Source organism: Loxodonta africana, chromosome 22 (genome assembly GCF_030014295.1).
Source record: "Loxodonta africana isolate mLoxAfr1 chromosome 22, mLoxAfr1.hap2, whole genome shotgun sequence".
NCBI classification, from domain to species: Eukaryota; Metazoa; Chordata; class Mammalia; order Proboscidea; family Elephantidae; genus Loxodonta; species Loxodonta africana.
Window position 1 is genome coordinate 24636255 of NC_087363.1, and position 24516 is coordinate 24660770.

Here is a 24516-nt window from a genome sequence, read left to right on the forward strand (position 1 = left end):
GAAAACCTTATGAATAGCAGCAGAATATTGTCTGATATAGTGCTGGAAGATGAGCACCCCAGGTTGGAAGGCACTCGAAAGATGACTGGGGAAGAGCTGCCCCCTCAAAGTAGAGTCGACCTTGTGATGTGGATGGAGTAAAGCTTTCGGGACCTTGATTTTGCTGATGTGGCATGACTCAAAATGAGAAGAAACAGCTGCAAACATCCATTAATAATCAGAACCTGGAATGTACGAAGTATGAATCTAGGAAAATTGGAAATCATCAAAAATGAAATGGAACGCATAAACATCAATATCCTAGGCATTAGTGAGCTGAAATGGACTGGTATTGGCCATTTTGAATTGGACAATCATATAGTCTACTGTGCTGGGAATGACAACTCGGAGAGGAATGGTGTTGCATTCATCGTCAAAAAGAACGTTTCGAGATCTATCCTGAAGTACAACGCTGTCAGTGATAGAATAATATCCATACGCCTACAAGGAAGACCAGTTAGTATGACTATTATTCAAATTTACGCACCAACCACTAGGGCCAAAAATGAAGAAATAGAAGATTTTTATGAACTGCTGCAGTCTGAAATTGATCGAACATGCAATCAAGATGCATTGATAATTACTGGCAATTGGAATGTGAAAGTTGGAAACAAAGAAGAAGGACCAATAGTTGGAAAATATGGCCTTGGTGATAGAAACAATGCCAGAGATCAAATGATAGAATTTTGCAAGACGAACGACTTCTTCATTGCGAATACCTTCTTTCACCAACATAAACGGCAACTGTACACTTGGACCTCACCAGATGGAACACACAGAAATCAAATTGACTACATCTGTGGAAAGAGACGATGGAAAAACTCAATATCATCAATCAGAACAAGGCCAGGGGCCGACTGTGGAACAGACCATCAATTGCTCATATGCAAGGTCAAGCTGAAACTGAAGAAAATCAGAGCAAGTCCACGAGAGCCAAAATATGACCTTGATTATATACCACCTGAATTTAGGGACCATCTCAAGAATAGATTTGATGCATTGAACACTAGTGACCGAAGACCAGACGAGTTGTGGAATGACATCAAGGACATCATACATGAAGAAAGCAAGAGGTCACTGAAAAGACAGGAAAGAAAGAAAAGACCAAGATGGATGTCAGAGGAGACTCTGAAACTTACTCTTGAGTGTCGAGCAGCTAAAGCAAAAGGAAGAATTGATGAAGTAAAAGAACTGAACAGGAGATTTCAAAGGGCCTCTCGAGAACACAAAGTAAAGTATTATAATGACATGTGCAAAGAGCTGGAAATGGAAAACCAAAAGGGAAGAACACTCTCGGTGTTTCTCAAGCTGAAAGAACTGAAGAAAAAATTCAAGACTCGAGTTGCAATAGTGAAGGATTCCACGGGGAGAATATTAAACGACGCAGGAAGCATCAAAAGAAGATGGAAGGAATACACAGAGTCATTATACCAAAAAGAATTAGTCAATATTCAACCATTTCAAGAGGTGGCATATGATCAGGAACCGATGGTACTGAAGGAAGAAGTTCTAGCTGCTCTGAAGGCATTGGTGAAAAACACGGCTCCAGGAATTGATAGAATACCAATTGAGATGTTTCAACAAAAGGATGCAGTGCTGAAAGTGCTTACTTGTCTATGCCAAGAAATTTGGAAGACAGCTACCTGGCCAATCCTCTGGAAGCAATCTATATTTGTGCCTATTCCAAAGAAAGGTTATTCAACAGAGTGCAGAAATTATTGAACAATATCATTAATATCACACACAAGTAAAATTTTGCTGAAGATCACTCAAAAGTGGCTGCAGCAGTATATCAACAGGGAACTGCCAGAAATTGAAGTTGGATTTAGAAGAGGACATGGAACCAGGGACATTATTGCTGATATCAGATGGATATTGGCTGAAGTCACAGAATACCAGGAAGATGTTACGTGTGTTTTATTGACTATGCAAAGGCATTCAACTGTGTGGATCATAACAAATTATAGCTAACATTGCGAAGAATGAGAATTCCAGAACACTTAATTCTACTCATAAGGAACCTATATATAGATGAAGAGGCAATCATTCGGACAGAACAAAGGAGTACTGCGCGGTTTGAAGTCAGGGGTGGTGTGCGTCAGGGTTGTATCTTTTCACCATAATTATTCAATCTGTATGCTGAGCAAATAATCCAAGAAGCTGGACTATACAAAGAAGAACAGGGCATCAGGATTGGAGGAAAGCTCGTTAACAACCTGCGTTATGCAGATGATACAATCTTGCTTGCTGAAAGTGAAGGGGACTTGAAGTGCTTATTGATGAAGATCAAAGACTACAGCTTTCAGCATGAATTACACTTCAACATGAAGAAAACAAAAATCCTCACAAGTGGACCAGTAAGTAACACCATGGTAAACAAGGAAAAGATTGAAATTGTCAAGGACTTCATTTTACTTGGATCCGTAAGCAACACCCATGCAAGCAGCAGTCAAGAAATCAAATAACACATTGCATTGGGCAAATCTGCTACAAAAGAGCTCTTTAAATTGTTAAAAAGCAAAGATGTCACCTTGAAAGCTAAGGTGCACCTGACCTGAGCCTTGGTGTTTTCAATTACCTCACATGCGTGTGAAAGCTGGACGATGAGTAAGGAAGACCGAAGAAGAGTTGATGCCTTTGAAATATGGTGTCAGTGAAAATATTGAAAATACCATGGACTGCCAGAAGAACAAACTAATCTGTCTTGAGAGAAATACAGCCAGAATGTTCATTAGAAGCAAGGATGGTGTTGTGGATAGAACTATGTCCACCCATATATGTGTGTATCAACTTGGTTAGGCCATGATTCCCAGTATTGTGTGGTTGTCCTCCATTTTGTGATTGTAATTTTACATTAAGAGGATTAGGGTGGAATTGTAACACCACCCTTACCAGGTGACTTCCCTGATCCTGATGTAAAGGCAGTTTCCCTTGGGTGTGGCGTGCACCACCTTTTATCTCTCAAGAGACAAAAGGAAAGGGAAGCAAGCAGAGAGTTGTGGACCTCATACCACCAAGAAAGCAGCACCAGGAGCAGAGCGTGTCCTTTGGGCCTGGGGTCCCTAAGCCTGAGAAGCTCCTTGACCATGAGAAGATTGAGGACAAGGACCGTCCTCCAGAGCCTACAGAAAGACAGAGTCTTCTCCTGGAGTTGGCGCCCTGAATTTGGACTTGTAACCTACTAAGGCTGTGAGAAAATAAATTTTTCTTTGTTAAAGCCATCCACTTGTGGTATTTCTGTTATGGCAACCCTAGATGACTAAGACAGATGGCGAGACTTCATCTCACTTACTTTGGCCATGTTATCAGCTGGAATCAGTTTCTTGAGAAGGGCACCATGCTTGGTAAAGTAGAGGATCATGGAAAAAGAGGAAGACCCTCAACAACATGAATTGACACAGTGGCTGCAACAATGGGCTGAAGCATAACCATGATTGGGGAGATGGTGTAGGACCAGGCAGTGTTTCCTTCTGTTGTACATAGGGTCGCTATGATTCGGAACCAACTCCACAGCACCTAACAACACAACAACAACAAGAGAATCTAGTACTATGACCTTGATCATCAAAATTCTTTTTAACTTTTTATTTTGGAAATTTCGATCACATATAAAAATAGAAAACTGGAGTTAATGAACACTCATGTATCTATCAGCCAGCTTTAACAATTATCAGCTTATGGCCAATTGTGTTTCCTCTCCACCCCCACACTCATGGGATTGTTTTAAAGTAAATCCAAGGCATCATACCATTTAATCAATCAGTCTTGTGTTTGTATCTTTAAAACAGGGAAGGAGGTGGGAAGGGGGAATTATTGCTTATGGAATACTGAGTTTAGGTTTACAGTGTTTAACCACTACGCCACCAGGGTTTCCAATTACCTACATTAGATAGAAGTATTGCCTCAGTGTTACGTTTCTCGAATATGATAACTGAATCGTGGTAAGTACATGCTCTTGTTCTTAGCAAATTTTTTAAAATTTTTATTGTGCTTTAAGTAAAAGTTTACAAATCAAGTCAGTCTCTCACACAAAAACTTAAACACGCCTTGCTACCTACTCCCAATTGCTCTCCCCCAGTGAGACAACCCACTCACTCCCTCCACTCTCTCATTCCTGTCCATTTTGCCAGCTTCTAACCCTCTCCACCCTCTCATCTCCCCTCCAGGCAGGAGATGCCAACGTAGTCTCAAGCGTCCACCTGATCCAAGAAGCTCACTCCTCACCAGCATCCCTCTCCAACTCATTGTCCAGTCCAATCCATGTCTGAAGAGTTGGTTTTGGGAATGGTTCCTGTCCTGGGCCAAAAGAAGGTTTGGGGGCCATGACCACCGGGGTCCTTTTAGTCTCCTCTCAGTCAGACCATTAAGTCTGGTCTTTTTACAAGAATTTGGGGTCTGCATCCCACTGCTCTCCTGCTTCCTCATGGGCTCTCTGTTTTGTTCCCTGTCAGGGCAGTCATCAGTTGTAGTCAGGCACCATCTAATTCTTCTGGTCTCAGGATGATGTAGTCTCTGGTTTATGTGGCCCTTTCTTTCTCTTGGGCTCATAATTACCTTGTGTCCTTGGTGTTCTTCATTCTCCTTTGACCCAGGTGGGTTGAGACCAATTGATGCATCTTAGATGGCTGCTTGCTAACGTTTAAGACCCCAGACGCCACTCTTCAATGTGGGATTCAGAATGTTTTCTTAATAGATTTTATTATGCCAATTGACTTAGATGTCCCCTGAAACCATAGTCCCCAAACCCCCGCCCCTGCTACACTGGCCTTTGAAACATTCAGTTTATTCAGGAAACTTCTTTGCTTTTGGTTTAGTCCAGTTGTGCTGACCTCGCCTGTATTGTGTATCGTCTTTCCCATCACCTAAAGTAGTTCTTATCTACTATCTAACTAGTGAAAACGCCTCTCCCACCCTCCCTGAATACCCCTCTCCACCCTCCCTACCTCCGCCTTCTCGTATCCATCAAAGAATATTTTCTTATCTGTTTAAACTATTTCTCCAGTTCTTATAATAGTGGTCTTATACAATGCTTGTCTTTTTGCAACTCAGCACTGGTTTTTTTTAATTTCACTCAGCATAATGCCTTCCAGATTCTTCCACTTTATGAAATGCTTCACAGATTCATCACTGTTCTTTCTCGATGTGTAGTATTCCATTGTGTGAATATACCATAATTTATTTATCCATTCATCTGTTGGTGGGCACCTTGGTTGCTTCCATCTTTTTGCTATTGTAAACAGTGCTGCAATAAACATAAAAAAATTTTTTTCTGTGTGCATATATCTGTTTGTGTAAAGGCTCTTATTTCTCTAGGATATATTCCAAGGAGTGGGATTGCTGGATCCTCTGGTAGTTCTATTTCTAGCTTTTTAAGGAAGTGCCAAATCGATTTCCAAAGTGGTTATACCATTTTACATTCCCACCAGCAGTGTATAAGTGTTCCAATCTCTCCACAGCCTCTCCAACATTTATTGTTTTGTGTTTTTTTGGATTAATGCCAGCCTTGTTGGAGTGAGGTGAAATCTCATTGTAGTTTTGATTTGCATTTCTCTAATGGCTAATGGTCCTGAGCATTTCCTCATGTATCTGTTAGCTACCCGAATGTCTTCTTCAGTGAAGTGTCTGTTCATATCTTTTGTCCATTTTTTAATGGAGTTATTTGTCTTTTTGTAGTTGAGTTTTTGGAGTATCATGTAGATTTTAGAGATCAGGCGCTGATCGGAAATGTCATAGCTAAAAACTTTTCCCAGTCTGTATGTAATTTTTATTCTTTTGGTGAAGTCTTTGGATGAGGATAGGTGTTTGATTTTTAGGAGCTCCCAGTTATCTAGTTTTTCTTCTGCATTGTTAGTAATGTTTTGTATACTGTTTATGCCATGTATTAGGGCTCCTAACGTTGTCCCTATTTTTTCTTCCATGATCTTTATTGTTTTACGTTTTATATTTAGATCTTTGATCCATTTTGAGCTCATTTTTGTGCATGGAGTGACGTATGGGTCTTGTTTGATATTTTTGCAGATGGATATCCAGTTATGCCAGCACCATTTGTTAAAAAGACTGTCTTTTCCATATTTAACTGTTTTGGGGCCTTTGCCAAATATCAACTGCTCATATGTGGATGGATTTATGTCTGGATTCTCAGTTCTGTTCCATTGGTTTATGTATCTGTTGTACCAGTACCAGGTTGTTTTGACTACTGTGGCGGTATAACAGTTTCTAAAATCAGGTAGAATGAGGCATCCCACTTTGTTCTTCTTTTTCAGTAATGCTTTTTTTTTTTTTTTTACTTATCCGTGGCCTCTTTCCCATCCATATGAAGTTGGTGATTTGTTTCTCCGTCTCATTAAAAAACTGTCGTTGGAATTTGGATCGGAATTGCATTAAATCTATATATCACTTTTGGTAGAATAGACATTTTTATAAGTCTTCCTATCCATGAGCAAGGTATCTTTTTCCACTTATATAGATCTGTTTTGGTTTCTTGCAGACGTGTTTTGTAGTTTTCTTTGTATAAGTCTTTCACATCTCTGGTAAGATTTGTTCCTAAGTATTTTATCTTCTTGGGGGCTATTGTAAATAGTATTGATTTGGTGATTTCCTCTTCGATGTTCTTTTTGTTGGTGTAGAGGAATCCAACTGATTTTTGTATGTTTATCTTGTATCCCGATACTCTGCTGAACTCTTTTATTAGTTTCAGTACTTTTCTGGAGGATTCCTTAGGTTTTTTTGTGTATAAGATCATGTCACCTGCAAATGGAGATACTTTTACTTCTTCCTTGCCAATCTGGATGCCCTTTATTTCTTTATCTAGCCTGATTGCTCTGGTTAGGACCTCCAGCACAATGTTGAATAAGAGTGGTGATAAAGGGCATCCTTGTATGGTTCCCTATCTCAAGTGGAATTCTTTCAGACTCTCACCATTTAGGATGATGTTGGCCATTGACTTTGTATAAATGCCCTTTATTATGTTGAGGAATCTTCCTTCTATTCCTATTTTGCTGAGAGTTTTTATCGTGAGTGGGTGTCAGATTTTGTCAAATGCCTTTTCTGCATCAATTGATAAAATCATGTGATTCTTATCTTTTGTTTTATTTAGATGATGGGTTACATTAATTGTTTTGCTAATGTTGAGCCATCCCGGCATACCAGCATACCCGATATGAATCCCGCTTGGTCATGGGGAGTTATTTTTTTGATATGTTGTTGAATTCTATTGGCTGAACTTTGTTGAGAATTGTTGCATCTAAGTTCATGAGGGATATAGGTCTATAATTTTCTTTTTTTGTGGTGACTTTACCTGGTTCTGGTATCAGGGATATGGTGGCTTCATAGAATGAGTTTGAGAGTATTCCGTCCTTTTCTATGCTCTGAAATACCTTTAGTAGTAGTGGTGTTAACTCTTCTCTGAAAGTCTGGTAGAGCTCTGCAGTGAAGCCGTCCGGACAAGGGCTTTTTTGAAGGGGGGAGTTTTTTGCTTACCTTTTCAATCTCTTCTTTTGATATGGGTCTATTTAGTTGTTCTACCTTTGTTTGTGTTAGTTTAGGTAGGTAGTGTGTTTCTAAGAATTCATCCATTTCTTCTAGGTTTTCAAATTTGTTAGAGTACAATTTTTCGTAGTAATCTGATATGATTCTTTTAATTTCAGTTGGGTCTGTTGTAATATCTCCCATCTCATTTCTTATTCGGGTTGTTTGCTTCCTCTCCTGTTCTTTCATCAGTTTGGACAATGGTTTATCAATTTTATTGATTTTCTCAAAGAATCAGCTTTTGGTCTTGTTAATTCTTTTGATTGTTTTTCTGTTTTCTATTTCATTTAGTTCTGCTCTCGTTTTTATGATTTGTTGTCTTCTGGTACCTAAGGGTTTCTTTTGTTGCTCTCTTTCTATTTGTTCAAGTTGTAGGGCTAATTCTTTGATTTTGGCCCTTTCTTCTTTTTGGATATATGCATTTATTGATATAAATTGACCCCTGAGCACTGCTTTCGCTGTGTCCCAAAGGTTCTGATAGGAAGTGCTTTTATTCTCATTGGATTCTATGAATTTCTTTATTCCATCCTTAATGTCTTCTATAATCCAGTCTTTTTTGAGCAGGATATTGTTCAATTTCCAAGTGTTTGATTTCTTTTCCCTGCTTTTTCTGTCATTGATGTCTACTTTTATGGCCTTATGGTCAAAGAAGATGCTTTGTAATATTTCCATGTTTTGGATTCTGCTAAGGCTTGCTTTATGACCTAATATGTGGTCTATTCTAGAGAATGTTCCATGTGCACTAGAAAAGAAAGTATAGTTGGTTGCTGTTGGGTAGAGTGTTCTGTATATGCCTATGAGGTCAAGTTGGTTGATTGTGGCATTTATATCTTCCGTATCTTTATTGAGCTTTTTTCTGGATGTCCTGTCCTTCACGGAAAGTGGTGTGTCGAAATCTCCTACTATTATTGTGGAGCTGTCTATCTCACTTTTCAATGCTGATAGAGTTTGTTTTATGTATCTTGCAGCCCTGTCATTGGGTGCATAAATATTTCATATGGTTATATCTTCTTGATATATTGTCCCTTTGATCACTATATAGTGTCCTTCCTTATCCTTTATAATGGATTTAACTTTAATGTCTATTTTGTCAGAAATTAATATTGTCACTCCTGCTCTTTTTTGATTATTGTTTTCTTGATATTTTTTTTCCATCCTTTAAGTTTTAGTTTGTTTGTGCCTCTAAGTCTAAGGTGTGTCTCTTGTAGGCAGCATATAGACAAATCATGTTTTTTAATTCCTTCTGCCACTCTCTGTCTCTTTATTGGTGCATTTAGCCCACTTACATTCAGCATAATTATGGATAGGTATGAATTCAGTGTTATCATTTTGATGCCTTTTGTTGTGTGTTGTTGACAGTTTCTTTTTCCCACTTAATTTTATGTGCTGAAAAGATTATATATTCTCCTTTCCTCATATTCGTTGTTGTTGATTTTGTTTCTGCTGAGTCTCTATTTTTTTCTTGTATTTTATTTTGATGTGTAGGACAGTTTGTCTCCTTTGTGATTACCTTATTATTTATCACTATTTTTCTAAATTTAAGCCTAACTTTTATTTCTTTGTATTGCCTTATCTTCCTCTCTATACGGAAGATCTATGACTACATTTCTTAGTCCCTTTTTATTGTTTTAATGTTGTCTTCTTTTACATAATAATACCTAGAAGATCCCTTGATTGTTTTAAGAGATTGTTGAGGTGATCATGGTCTGTTTCTTTATGTGACTTGATATTGACTGTTGTCTCTAAGCCATCGATAAGTTATTGTATTAGTTTATTTTATGTTTGCTTACTGTGTCATAGCTTCTTGCTTTGTTTTGTTTTTACATGCCCAAATGGGTTGCTTGCGTGAGGTAGCTTATTTTTGCCTTTGGAGCTCTGACATCCTGTCCCCAGTTGGCTAGAGCTGTTATCAGGTTTATCAGCCTAGGAGTCCCTTCAATTTTCTTGTATGAATTCAGCTCGGGTGTCCAGGTAGCTGATCATCAAGTGTGTGGTACAGGCTCTGTCTTAGAGGGGCAGGGGTGATTGGTGTAGGTACTGGTATGTGGTTGCAGCAGGGAGTCACACTCTGAACAAGGCAGGGGGCTGAGAATCGTCCCCCACATGTCTCTGAGGAAAGCATGTCCCTGTTCCCTAGAGTGTACAGGTGGGTGGGTTCTGCAGAAGGGCACCGAATGTTTTTGGTTGTAAGGACTGGGAGGTACCAGTTATCCTTGGACCCCTGTCGTAGGTGGCTGGGTGACCTGAGTGGAGCTACCAGTCCTTAGGCCCCTGTTGTGGGTAGGTGAGGCCCCTGTTTAATAGGCAAAGCAATGTCAAACATCAAACACCCACTGCACATCTGAAACATTTGGAGTCTGCCAACAAGGGCCTAGTCTCCTGAAATAGGCCCACACAGGTCCGTGCAGAGGGAAAAGGTACTCAAAGTCCATGGACCGTTTATGCCTGGGCAGGAGCCACTTCTGTCCTGAGCTCCCACAGGTAGTGGAGCTGGCAAATTATCTTTTCCCCCAATTGCAAATTTATTCCTTCTCCAAGGCTGGGAAGATGGCTCTAGGCGCTCAACAGGGTCTATTTCAGGCCCGGGGAATTCAGCCACTGAAGCCGGCTTGGGGGTGGTGGGGAGTTGGGGGGGAGCGGTAAAATATATGTAAGTACTTAGCTTTTGCTGAGAGCACTGTTCTTCTCTGGGTCCAAAGGTGTGAGTAGGCTGTGTGGCTGGCTACTTCTCCCTGAGGAAACTGCAGCCAAATGCTAGTACCAGCCCGCCACAGCCGCTCTGGGGAATGGTGCCTGAGGGCTCCCTGCGATTCAGGTCCAGCAACTCCTCTCTGCTTCTGAACTGTCTCTTCCTCCCCCTGCCCCTCAGTTCATTTTCTAAGCTTGCCTTTGATGCTCAGGGCTCCTAGCTTGTCATAAATATACTCGTTTCACTTGTTTTTTCAGGTCTTTGTTGTAAAGAGGGCTCGCCGGAAGCATCTCTCTATTCCACCGTCTTGGCTCTGCCTCCTGTTCTTAGCAAATTTACACTGAAATATTAAGGAATAAAGGAACATAATGCATGCAACCTACTATCAGAAAAAATGTATAGACGGATGTGTGAGAGAGAAAAAGAGAAAGAGCAGGTGGATAAAGAAGCAAATGGGACGAAACGTTAAAATAGGTGACTGTGTAAAGAGAATGAGTTTTTTTTCACTATTGCAACTTTTCTGTAAGTTTGATATTATTGCCAAATAAAAAGTTGTTGTTTTTTTTTTAAATTAAAAGATCCAACTTTCAGTATCTGGATAAGCATTACATTTCTGTTATTTGTAACTTCTTCTAGTCTTTTGGAAACCCTGGTGGCATAGCAGTTAAGTGCTACAGCTGCTAACCAAACGGTCGGCAGTTCAAATCCACCAGGCTGTCCTTGGAAACTCTATGGGGCAGTTCTACTCTGTCCTATAGGGTCACTATGAGTCAGAATTGACTCGATAGCACTGGGTTTGGTTTCTAGTCTTTTGTTCATATCAAATTCCTTCTCCTGAGATCCTCCTACAGTTGAACCCTTCCTTCTAGAATAATGTATCAATAAAAATAATATTTTTGTTTATGCTCATTAAATGTATTTTAATGCACATAATATAATTTCATAGAATAAAAGGAAATATATAAAATTTTTATTTATATAAATTACATGCAAACCCACTGCCACACACACCAATACATAGCCACACTGCCATATACACCACACACGCGTGCACGCCCCTGCTCACCCACACACCCCACATTCACAAACCCCTCTACACACATACACACCCAGTCACACACCACACATACCTCAGATGCATACCCTGACATACACATACCCCAGCACACTCCATTTGCTGTGCTTAGCAACTCGAAGAGGAGATTGGAAACAGGTGTGGTCATCCTTGTGCATGATCCCTCTCTGAGTTAGGCTTAGGCCAGGCCACTGCTGCCCATCTGGTACCAGACATGGAACATGGTCAGTCAAACACCAGACAGGCTTGGTCTTTGATCTCCATGAGCTCCTTGAGCCCAGGCTGCTTCTTACTCTCTGTATTCACCAAACACAACAAAAGAAGAGTGGGGCCAAAAAAAGCACCCCTCTAGTGAACCTACCTGGGGCTCCACTTCCTGCTCTTGAGACCCCACAATCATCCCTACCCCGTTTAGCACTTATCCTGTGGAGCAAACACTCCCTCATGCTTCCAGCCCCTGCCCAAGTCTTTCCTCTTCCTGGATCGCCTTCTCTTCCTTCCTTTGCTGACTTAACTCCTACTTATCCTTCACCCAAGGGCACTTCCTCCTCAAAGTTCTCCCTGCCCTCTCTGCTACCCTGAGGGTTCCATAGGTCCTGGGCACTGGTGTGCTAGTAAATTTTTAATAACTACTGTGGAGGAGTTGATTTGTAGAATTTGCCAGTTTCCATGGTGTAAATACTCCCACTATGGCTGATTTCAAGCTACCAACAGTTTAACAACCAGCTCAAAAAAGTCCTGAAAATTTAACAATCATCTCTGGCAAGGTGGTATCCTCTGACTCTGGCACAACACAGCCCCCTGGGTGTCTTCTGTAGAACGTATCTCCACTTATGATGTAGAGTGAGAAGCATCTTAGGCTCCTTTAACCTGCCTAATACCAGCCACACCTGCTTCTCTAGAAGAAGCAAGCATATTAAATGACAAGGTAAATGCTAAAGGAGATCCCGCTCTCCGTTTCTCTTAGACAAGAGTGTCTTTATCTTAGTTTAAGTTAGCCCAGAAGAAGACCTAAGACAAGGATTCCTGTGGAAGTAGTTTATATGGGATGCCATTACAGAAAGTACCAGCAGGAGTGTAAAGAAGTGAGCTAGGGCAGGAACAGAAGTCAAAAGAGGGTGTGTTAATGAACAGACTATTGCTGTGGGCAACAGGGGCTCAACCCCATTGGGGACCTCTGAGAATGCTAACACACCTCAGAGCTGGCCTACCTAAGGGGTATGGAAGAGAAGATACTTTTCCACCGACTCTCACCCATGGTTAGTGAAGCTGCACCCCGAGCAATAACTCTTCAGTACTTCCAGTCAGCACCATGGCTAAGAGCCGTGGGTGCTTAGTCAGCTACAGAACGGTGAATGGGCAGGACAGGGACAGCATCTGAAATCCTTGACACAACACAGCTGTGACTGAGTCACTCTGTGTGTCTTTCCTAGCTGTAGCTCCTTGCCCCGCTGAGCGGGATCCTTGTTTTCAAAGGTAAACAGTTTCATACCATTTAAACCCTAAACACAAGCCCACAATGTAATCTGCTGCCCATGGAAAGAAACAGTAATGTGTCCCAGTGCCGGGGGAAAGCCAGGAGTAGTGGGCTTTCCCAGAGTTAAATTTTTCAAGGGAAAGTGGGACCTTATGGGAATTCCACCGGCAGGCTAACTTTAGAACCCAACCAGATCCCTCTATGTCTCTGGGAGTGTTCAACAGAATGCCTGGGCCATTCTCAACTGTCACCTGGTGACAGCTCCACAGCATCCCACCACTGGACAGAGTTCCCATTGCTGTCGAGTCGGTTCCGACTCATAGCAACCCTATAGGACAGAGTAGAACTGCCCCATACGGTTTCCAAGGAGCGCCTGGTGGATTCAAACTGCCAACCTTTTGGTTAACAGCTGTAGTTCTTAACCACTGTGCCACCAGGGTTTCCAAACTGTTGCCATTGTGTTGATTTCAACTCATGGAGTCCCCATAAGTGCCTGTGACCTTTTGGAAGCAGATCACCAGGACTTTCTTCCAACTTACTTCTGGTTGGGTTTGAACCACCAACCTTTTTTAGCAGTCAAGCACTTAACCATTTGTGCCACCCTTTGGATGCACACAGAGTAGATCTCCTTAAGTCCCTGCTAGGTGTTGGATTAAGGAGAGAGGGGAGGTATATGAAGGGCATAGGGAGGATCCTTGCCACCTCCTCCCATACTCTCTTGGATGGAACAGCTGCCCCCACCCATCCCTGTCTCATACAAACACACACACACACACACGCACACACACACACACGGCCTCCCAGAGTTAAGGACTCGTTTGTGGGGAGTAAGAGGAGACAAGACAAGTGAGATGGAAGCCCGGAGGAAATTGCTTCCACCGGAGTTTATTTTTCAGAACGCGTAAGAAAAGCGAGGGCCAGGCAGATATGGTACCCGGCGTAAAACATCCCGAAAAAATCCCTTGACTTTCCGGCCAACTTTCTTGAGCTTCTCTTTACTTTTCCGGAAGAATTTACGTAAGCCGCGAATTCTCCTGACATGCCTGGGCTGTGCACCAGGAAGAAACAGGCTCATTGTGGGGGCTGGACACAGGGTCAAGCCAAGGCCCCTTCCCACCTAGACTTCCCCCTTTCGGGGCCATGCCAGGAGCAGTGGAGCCCAGTTTACCCTCCAGCTGTGACCTTTGGAACATGTGGTTGAATCTCTGCACCCAATAAACAGTTGAGAAAACTGAGACCTAGAGATGGCAAGGGACTCCCAGGGTCACACAGTCCATCCTTAGCAAAGCTGGACTGAGCACTCATTCCTCAAATTAGTGGTTCTCAAACTTTAGCAGGACTCAGAATTTCCCTGGAGGGTTTGCTAAAATACAAATTGCTGGTCCCCACCCCCAAAATCTGATTCAGTAGGTCTGAGTGGGGCCCCAGAATTTGCATTTTTAATAAGTTCCCAGGCGAGGGCTACACTTGGAGAACCATTGCTCTAAGGGAATGAAGAGCAATTGGAGAGATTGAAGGCTTCAGATTCCAGTTGGGGGAGGAGCCCGGAGTAGGAGGGGCTTTCTCTGTTCTGGGAGGGGCAGTGATTAATTGGCCACAGGATGTCCCCACACCCTGCCCCACCCCCATCAGCCCCCCGCAGCCCAGAACAGGCCACTCACCCTATCACAGTTGATGTCAAAGAAGCCAGTGGTCTGGTCCAGGGTGACGGTCCCCACACAATGCTTCACCAGCTAGGAAAAGGAGGCTTCAGGTCAGACTGAAATCCCTTCAATATACCCTCCTGGCCCCACCCCAGTGGCTAGAAGTGTTCCCTGGGGGCTCTTCGCTCAGTTCTTCTGGGAGCACCACCAAAACCCCCAGATCCCAGCCTCACCCCATTCTTCTTGAAGTCGCATTGCTCTGCAGGCAGTTTTGTCCTCCTAGGGCACACAGTCTCCTTCACTGTAAAATTCACAGGCTTTGGGGTGTTTGGGTTCTCATCCTGGGCAGGGAAGAGAAGTGAAGAAACCGGGTTCAAGCTCATTATTGCATGAACCTGGTCTCTGTCTCCCTAACTCTCCCCTTCCGCAACCAAGAGAGCAGCTTTTCAACAGCAGCTACAGTGTGCTGGGCACAGGGCTTGGTGCTGGGCACAGAGGTGAGGAGGACAGAGCCCATTCCTGCCCTCTGCAAATGTTAGGTGAGTGGGAGCAGACCATAGACCAGCTCTAATGAGAAGCGCCTCCCCCTACGGGGTGGGCTGAGAGAAATCAGGGAACCTCCCAGAAGTAAAGCCATCTGCACTAAAACCTCACGGTTGGGCAGATCCCTTCCCTATGTGGGGGATGATGGGGTACAGAGGAGATTTAAAGCAGGGTAGGTCACTCCCCTCCAGATTCAATGACCTACCCTTGTCCCTGGAGCTCCCAGAAACTCCTGTAGCCCACTGGGGGAGAGGGACCACCTCTGCACACAGCAGGAATTCTAAGGTCAGAAACTCTCATGCTGTACACAGTTCTGGGAAGGCTTCCTGGAGGAGGTGGGACCACACTTAAAATGGGAAGTGCCTTCCTGGCAGGAGGTACAGCATGAGCAAAGGCTAGGACTTGGGACCAGGAGTGACAGTGAGACCAAGCCTGGCTAGAGAGAATCCCCCACCAACTCACTCCACTGGGCTGCTGGTTCAGCTTCAGGAGACGGTAGAGATTGGCATCTGAGGACTGCTGGTTGAGGCCATCCACAGCACGGAGCACGGCCTCTTGGTAACTGAAGGCCTTGGCAGCAGCCGGAGGTACCACCAAGCCCAGCAGCAGCAACAGTGACCACCACTGCAGGGAAGTGCTGCCCCTCTGGGTCTCCATGGTCCCCAAATCTGCCTCCCACCAGCCACAGGAACCTCCTTTATGCCCAGCCTGAGCCTGATGCAAAGGCCCATCAGGGGGCCTTCCTGACCCGCCTCATCACTGGCCACCTGCCAGGGTGTGGGCCGGGGGTTGCTTCAGCCCTGACTGTTACCTAACAGGGCTTGGTGGGTAGTGGATGAGGACTCCCTGAGTACAAGGTGAAGAAATGGTTTCTCAATCTCCCTAACAAAGCCTGTCCCAAGCCCCATAAGGGAGTGTCCTAGCCTGAATTGCTTAAGAGTGTTCAGTCCCCCAGGAGAGGAAGAGAGCCAGGTGCTCATCTGACATCCTTCTACCTCTGTGGCCTCCTCAGGAATCAGGGTAATGGAGTGTGTTCACCTCTGAATCCCCAGCTTTAAGCATCGCCTTGCACACAATTAATGTTTGATGAATAAACAACCGTAGTCCCCTCCCCCCACCACCACATACACACAGCAGAGACTTTACCACCCAGCGAGTCCCAAGGGAGAATTTGCAATTTCAGTTCAAGGCCACACTACCCTGTTTTCTGGACCCAGCCCTCAGCTGGTTCTGGAGCTCGGTTCCTTTTGTTCCCCTTTCTTGGGCGGATCCTGCTACCCTGACATTCTCAGCCTAAAAATGCCTCCACCCCGCTCCAGATGCAGCCCATCGCCAGCAGAGCCTGAGGAAGGGTCATCTACACTCACTGACCCCATTTCTTTAAGTTCTCTCACACTCAAGGCCAATGCAGACTGGCCAGCCCCCTCTGGATTCAGTGGCCACTGTCAAGCCTTGTCTTTATCAACCTTACCCAGGTACTGGCAGACCTTCCCTCCTCCTGAAACTCTACCTGCACACATACACACATACCCACATCTTACCTGATGCAGCTCTCCTGGTTTCCCTTCTGCCTGTCTGGTGGCTCCTTCTCCATATCTGTTATGGATTGAATTGTTGTTATTAGGTTCGGTCGAGTCAGTTACGACTCATAGGGACCCTATGTACAACAGAACAAAACACTGCCCTGTCCTGTGCCGTCCTCACAATATTGCTATGCTTGAGCCCATCATTTCAGTCATTGTATCAATCCATCTTGTTAAGGGTCTTCCTCTCTTTCTCTAACTTTCTGCTTAACCAAGCATGATATCCTTCTCCAGGGACTGGTCCCTCCTGATAACATGTCCAAAGTACGTAAGGTGAAGTCTCACCATCCTTGCTTCTAAAGAGCATTCTGGCTGTACATCTTCCAAGATAGATTTGTTCATTTTTCTGGCAGTTCATGGCATAGTCAATATTCTTTGCTAACACCGTAATTCAAAGCATCAATTCTTCTTCGGTCTTCCTTATTCGCTGTCCAGCTTTCACATGCATATTAGACCACTGAAAATACCATGGCTTGGAGCAGGTGTACCTTAGTCCCCAAGTATGTCCCCAAAGTGACATTTTTGTTTTTGAACACTTTAAAGAGGTCTCTTGCAGCCAATTTGCCCAATGCAATAGTTATTTGATTTCTTGAATGCTCCTTCCATGAGAGTTGACTGTGTTGGAAAAGAAAGTGTACATGGCAGCTTTTGGGCGGGGTGTTCCGTATGTGTCCATGAGATCAAGTTGGTTGATTATGGCATTTAAATCTTCTGTGTCTTTACTGAGCTTCTTGCTAGATCTTTTTCCTTCACCAAAAGTGATGTGTTGAAGTCTCAAACTACTGTTGTGGAGTTGTCTATTCTTTTTTTCAATGCTGTTAAAGTTTGCTTTATGTATTTTAGAGCCCTGTCATTGAGTGGGTAAATATTTATCATGCTTATGTCCTCCTGGTGTATTGATGCGTTAATCATTATATAGTGTCCTTCCTTATCCTTTGTAGTGGATTTTGGTTTAAAGTCTAATTTGTCAGAGATTAATATTGCCATTCCTGCTCTTTTTTAATCGTTGTTTGCTTGATATACTTTTTTCTATCCTTTGAGTTTTTGCTTGTTTGTGTCTTTGAATCTAAAGTGTATCTCTTGTAGGCAGCATATAGAGAGATTGTGTTTTTTAATCCATTCTGCCAGTGTCTGTCTCTTTATTGGTGCATTTAGTCCATGTACATTCAGTGTAATTATTGATAGGTATGAATTTAATGCTGCCATTTTTATCTTTATTTTATTTATTTATTTTGTCATGTTGACAGTTTCTTTGTTCTACTTAATTTTCTGTGCTGAGTCATTTTTCTTTATGTATTCTCTTTTCATCTTTTTCATTGTTGTTGATTTTGTATTTGCTGAGTCTTTATGTCTTCTTTTTTATTTCAATGTGTAGATTTGTTAGTTTCCTTTGTGGTTACCTGAATATTTACCTCTATTTTTCTAAGTTTAAACCAACGTTTTATTTCTTGATATTGCCTTAACTTCCTCTACATTTGGAAGTTCTATGACTACACTGTTTAGCCTCATGAGCATTGATTGTAGATCTAAGTAGGATGAAATCCTTGACAATTTCAATCATTTCTCCATTTATCATGATGTTGTTTCTTGCTCCAGTTGTGAGGATTTTGGTTTTCTTTATGTTGAGGTATAATCCATATTGACGGCTATAGTCATCAACCTTCATCAGTAAGTGCTTCGAGTCCTCTTGGCTTTCACCAAGCAATCCTCCAATCCTGATGCCCCGTTCTTCCTCGTATAGTCCAGCTTCTCAGATTATTTGCTCAGCATACAGATTGAATAAATATGGTGAAAGAACACAACCCTGACACACAACTTTCCTAATTTTAAACCATGCAATATCCCCTTGTTCTGCTCCAATGACTTCCTCTTGGTCTATGTACAGGTTCCTCATGAGCACAATTAAGTGTTCTGGAATTCCCATTATTCGCAATGTTATCCATAATTTGTTATGATCTACACAGTCGAATGCCTTTGCATAGTCAATAAAACACAGGTAAACATCTTTCTTTAATCCCTGCTTTCAGCCAGGATCCATCTGACCCCAGCAATGAGACCCTGGTTCCACGTCCTCTTCTAAATCCGGCTTGAATTTCTGGCAGTTGCCTGTCGATGTACTTCTGCAGCCGATTTTGAATTGTCCTCTGGATTAAATTATGTCCCCCCAAAATGTGTGTTGTAAATCCTAACCTCTATGCCTGTGGTTATAATCCCATTTGGAAATGGGTTGTCCTTGTTATGTTAATAGGGCAGGATTAGTGAAAGGTGTATCTTGAGTCATTCTTTTTTGAGATATAAAAGAGATTAAGCAAGCGAGCAGAGCAGAGATGGTATAAGATAGATGCCAAGCCACGTGAAGCTCAAAAGAGACGAGGACCTTCCCCCAGAGCTGGCACAGGGAGAAAACCTTCCCCTGGAGGTCGCATCCTGAATTAGGACTTCTAGTCTCCTAAACTGTGAGAAAATAAATTTCTGTTTGTTAAAGCCACCCATTTGTGATATTTCTGTTATAGCAGCACTAAGACACTCTCCTTCGAGGCTCCACTTCTTAATCTCCAGCATTTGCAGGGTTGCATCCTGGGCCTCTTCTCTTCTCAGTGTTCACATCTCCCTGCAGCACATCTCTTCCCAGGACACAGTTATGATGGACAGACACGACCTAGCCTGTGTCTCTGTGTTCGAGACTCCCACAAATGTCCTGGTTGGCCTCAGCCCACAGTGCCCAGCGTTCTGCTGTATACTCAAAGACTGGAAGCCTAGAAAGAACCCCACCTTCCCCTTCTCCCTCCTGGGGTACTCTCCACAGACCTCCCCAACTGTCATCACCCCAGTTTCTGCTACCGTCTTCTTTCCCCTGAACTATGGCCAAATCCTCCACACTCCACCTTCTCTAGACTCCAGGCTCTCCCCAGACTACCGTTCATCCTCCATACCATTGTTCAAGGGTACTTCAAATTGCTGATTTGGCCATTTCACTGCCCTGCCTTCAAGAGCTCACACAACCCTTGTCCTGGCATCAGGGCCTGCAGTCTTATTGTTCCCCATTCCCCTTATCCCCATCCCTGCATGCTCCAGCTGCCAGGCTGCTATGAACACTCAACCATTTAGGTTCTTCTGAGCCCCCTGCTCTTTCTGTCACTTCTGTGCCTTTCCATTTACCTGGCATGCCCTTACACTTTGTGAAGCCTTTCCTGACCTCCGATCACAATAACCTCCTCCTCTTTCCTGCCACAGCCTCCAAGAAATCTCCCCTGATTTGACCCTAAATGACTCCCTATCCAGTGCTATGCCTGAGACACCAGGCTGGGGTGGAGAGAGCACAGCTGGAAAAGGTAATTGGCCAAAGTGATAGAGGGATCCAGGGGCTACAAGGCAAATTCTGGTGCCAGCTCTCCTGTGAGACCTAGGGGGAAACTTGACCTCAGTTGTCCTGTGGGACCCTTCAGGGTTTGGACAGGGCACTTTGGAAGCTGGCAGCCTGTTCAAGTGCCGCCGGTTGCGCACTCGCCTTTGGGAAAAGGAAGAAGTGGGCTTTTATGCAACCTGGTTTCACAGTGCAGGTATTGCCCTAAAGGACTCTTGGTCAAGTAGAACTTGCACATCAGGGCTCTTTATAACAATTGGGAGCGTATCCCAGGGCATCAGTACCCCAGGGTATCCTCAGGGTTCTCCCGGCTCCCTCACCTTCCTTGCTAGCTTCAGAGTCCCCAAGAAACCAAACTGGGAGACAAACCTCAGACTAGGGCAGAGGATATGCCTGGTCCTGCATTCCTCTAAGTCAAATCTAGAGCCCCTTTCCAACTGGCCAAAGGGCACATTCCACCTCAGCCAGGACTGGACACTCCTGCTTGCCTGGAACCAGTCAGAGCCCAAGCAGCTTACACACTGCTCTGATGCAAGTCAGAAGTTTGGACTAAGGGTGACTCGCCTTCCCACTCCAGGCCACAGCACAGTCCAGGCTTTCTAGGTTCTAGCAGTGAGCCCTGTCCTGGCCTGGGTATGGGCAGATCAGCATCCACCATGTGAGCTAGGGAGGTAATTCATACCTTTTAACCCATGGCTGCCCCTGTCTCTTGAGGAAAGGAAGAGAGATACTCTGCTCAGCTTACCTTTTCCATAATGTCTCGCCCCATTGACAGGGTTATCAGAAGGTTTTAGGTAAGCCCAGAATCAAGACCTTGAGAGCTGGATAAATGTCCCTTCCTTACCACAGGGACCCTTCTCAAAGGCCTGGTCAGCTCCTGCCCCGCAGACAAACTCCATTGCTTCTGGCCTGCTTGCCCCGGGGACATCTGTCAGGATGGCCAGCTTGTGCTGAGAAGTAGAGTACTGTGCAGACAGTTTGCTCGTCCTCTCAGGAAGCAATGAGAGGGAGGCCTGGGATGGGAATCCCAGGAACCATGTCCACCCCCAGCCTCTGTCTCTGTGGGCTGCCCCTCTGTGTACCCAGGGTCCACGGTCAGCACATCACAAAGCCCAGGGCTCGGCAGTCAGAGTTTAGGCTCCTGAGCCTGGCTGCCTGGGTTCTGGGCTCGGTCCTGCCATGACCGCATCTGTGTACCTGCTCTGTGCCTCAGTCTCCTCATCTATAAAAAACCAAAACCAGGTGGAGAGTTGTCGAGAAGATGGCGGACTAGGCAGACGTTACCTCGGATCCCTCTTACAACAAAGACACGGAAAAACAAGTGAATCGATCACATACATAACAATCTACGAACCCTGAACAACAAACACAGATTTAGAGACGGAGAACGAACTAATACGGGGAAGCAGCGATTGTTTCCAGAGCCTGGAGCCAGAGTACCAGTCAGGTACGGCACAAGCACAGAGCCCTGCTCCACCCCCCTGAACTAACCCCGGGAGGGGGACCAGCCGGTTCCACGGGCGGCGTGGGACGCAGCCGGTAGGAGAAGTCCCTGGGAGGCAGTGACTGATCTTGGAGCAGAAAGAGCAGCATCCGAGCCGGGGAACCGTCCCGCAGGGATTTGGACTGCACGCAGGTACGCCATAAACACGGAGAGTTGCTCCACCCCCTGAACTAACCCCGGGAAGGGGACCAGCCGGGTCGCGCGGGCGGCGTGGGACGCAGCCGGTAGGAGAAGTCCCCGGGAGGCAGCGACTGGTATTGGAGTGGGGAGAACAGCGTTCCAGCCAGGACACTCGGTCGCGGCACAAGCACAGGGAGCTACTCCACCCATCTGAACTAACCCCGGGAGGGGGCCCACCTAGTTCACGGGGGCGGCACGGCCACGCGGCTGGAGAGATGAGAAGTCCCCGGGAGGCAGCGACTGATTTTGGAGTTGAGAGTGCACCGTCCCAGTAGGGGAGCCTTGACGCTGGGCGTGGGGCTGGAAGCGGAGGATCTGACCTTGACTCCAGCGGGCCAGACCCCCTGGGGGCAATCTCCACACAGCCAGCACACATAGGCGACGCGCCCGCGGGAATCTCAGATATAACAGTCATTCCCAGCAAGACAAGCAACTCTGGCTATATTCTGAGGTGCTACTCTCCTATCTCTCTGTTCCCTCCCCCACCCTTCCCAGGCGGCTTCATTAACATCTGAATAGCCTGAGCCAAAGGGAGAACTCTGATAGGGATCTGACTGCATTTTTTTTTTAGCGGATTTTCTGGAAAAACTAGTTTCCCAGTGATGGCTCGGAGACAACAATCCATATCAAACCACTTAAAGAAGCAGACCGGGACAGCTTCTCCAACCCCCCAAACAAAAGAATCAAAATCTTTCCCAAATGAAGATACAATTTTGGAATTATCAGATACAGAATATAAAAAACTAATTTACAGAATGCTTAATGATATCACAAATGAAATTAGGATATCTGCAGAAAAAGCCAAGGAACACACTGATAAAACTGTTGAAGAACTCAAAAAGATTATTCAAGAACATACTGGAAAAATTAATAAGTTGCAAGAATCCATAGAGAGACAACATGTAGAAATCCAAAAGATTAACAATAAAATAACAGAATTAGACAACGTAATAGGAAGTCAGAGGAGCAGACTCGAGCAATTAGAATGCAGACTGGGACATCTGGAGGACCAGGGAATCAACACCAACATAGCTGAAAAAAAATCAGATAAAAGAATTAAAAAAAATGAAGAAACCCTAAGAATTATGTGGGACTCTATCAAGAAGGATAACCTGCGGGTGATTGGAGTCCCAGAACAGGGAGGGGGGACAGAAAACACAGAGAAAATAGTTGAAGAACTTCTGACAGAAAACTTCCCTGACATCATGAAAGACGAAAGGATATCTATCCAAGATGCTCATCGAACCCCATTTAAGATTGATCCAAAAAGAAAAACACCAAGACATATTATCATCAAACTCACCAAAACCAAAGATAAACAGAAAATTTTAAAAGCAGCCAGGGAGAAAAGAAAGGTTTCCTTCAAGGGAGAATCAATAAGAATATGTTCTGACTACTCAGCAGAAACCATGCAGGCAAGAAGGGAATGGGACGACATATACAGAACACTGAAGGAGAAAAACTGCCAGCCAAGGATCATATATCCAGCAAAACTCTCTCTGAAATATGAAGGCGAAATTAAGATATTTACAGACAAACACAAGTTTAGAGAATTTGCAAAAACCAAACCAAAGCTACAAGAAATACTAAAGGATATGGTTTGGTCAGAGAACCAATAATATCAGATATCAGCACAACATAAGGTCACAAAACAGAACGTCCTGATATCAACTCAAATAGGGAAATCACAAAAACAAACAAATTAAGATTAATTAAAAAAAAAATACACATAACAGGGAATCATGGAAGTCAATAGGTAAAAGATCACAATAATCAAAAAGAGGGACTAAATACAGGAGGCATTGAACTGCCATATGGAGAGTGATACAAGGCGATATAGAACAATACAAGTTAGGTTTTTACTTAGAAAAATAGGGGTATATAATGAGGTAACCACAAAAAGGTATAACAACTCTATAACTCAAGACAAAAACCAAGAAAAACGTAACGACTCAACTAACATAAAGTCAAACACTATGAAAATGAGGATCTCACAATTTACTAAGAAAAACGCCTCAGCACAAAAAAGTATGTGGAAAAATGAAATTGTCAACAACACACATAAAAAGGCATCAAAATGACAGCACTAAAAACTTATTTATCTATAATTACCCTGAATGTAAATGGACTAAATGCACCAATAAAGAGACAGAGAGTCACAGACTGGATAAAGAAACACGATCCATCTATATGCTGCCTACAAGAGACACACCTTAGACTTAGAGACTCAAACAAACTAAAACTCAAAGGATGGAAAAAAGTATATCAAGCAAACAATAAGCAAAAAAGAAGAGGAGTAGCAATATTAATTTCTGACAAAATAGACTTTAGACTTAAATCCACCACAAAGGATAAAGAAGGACACTATATAATGATAAAAGGGACAATTGATCAGGAAGACATAACCATATTAAATATTTATGCACCCAATGACAGGGCTGCAAGATACATAAATCAAATTTTAACAGAACTGAAAAGCGAGATAGATACCTCCACAATTATAGTAGGAGACTTCAACACACCACTTTCGGAGAAGGACAGGACATCCAGTAAGAAGCTCAATAGAGACACGGAAGATCTAATTACAACAATCAACCAACTTGACCTCATTGACTTATACAGAACTCTCCACCCAACTGCTGCAAAATATACTTTTTTTTCCAGCGCACATGGAACATTCTCTAGAATAGACCACATATTAGGTCATAAAACAAACCTTTGCAGAGTCCAAAACATCGAAATATTACAAAGCATCTTCTCAGATCACAAGGCAATAAAACTAGAGATCAATAACAGAAAAACGAGGGAAAAGAAATCAAATACTTGGAAAATGAACAATACCCTCCTGAAAAAAGACTGGGTTATAGAAGACATCAAGGAGGGAATAAGGAA

General features: G+C 43.7%; 1 protein-coding gene across 1 annotated transcript; it reads right to left on the reverse strand.

The window, feature by feature from the left end:
• Positions 1–13257: 13257 nt before the first annotated feature.
• Positions 13258–16189, reverse strand: CAMP (cathelicidin antimicrobial peptide). Its single transcript, XM_003409891.3, has 4 exons — positions 15456–16189; positions 14684–14791; positions 14469–14540; positions 13258–13855 (listed from the first exon to the last, which is right to left on the reverse strand). Exons 1-4 carry the CDS (start codon positions 15648–15650, stop codon positions 13700–13702), a joined length of 531 nt encoding a protein of 176 aa, XP_003409939.1. The 5' UTR covers positions 15651–16189; the 3' UTR covers positions 13258–13699.
• Positions 16190–24516: the final 8327 nt, after the last annotated feature.

What these genes read in the sequence shown, in the direction of transcription:
- CAMP (XM_003409891.3), bottom strand. Translation starts at nt 15,650, where the DNA reads ATGGAGACCCAGAGGGGCAGCACTTCCCTGCAGTGGTGGTCACTGTTG. An exon ending in TGAACCAGCAGCCCAGTGGA is followed by an intron (nt 14,792 to 15,455) that starts GTGAGTTGGTGG and finishes TTCCCTGCCCAG; the next exon opens with GATGAGAACCCAAACACCCC. An exon ending in TTGACATCAACTGTGATAGG is followed by an intron (nt 13,856 to 14,468) that starts GTGAGTGGCCTG and finishes CCTGGTGCACAG; the next exon opens with CCCAGGCATGTCAGGAGAAT.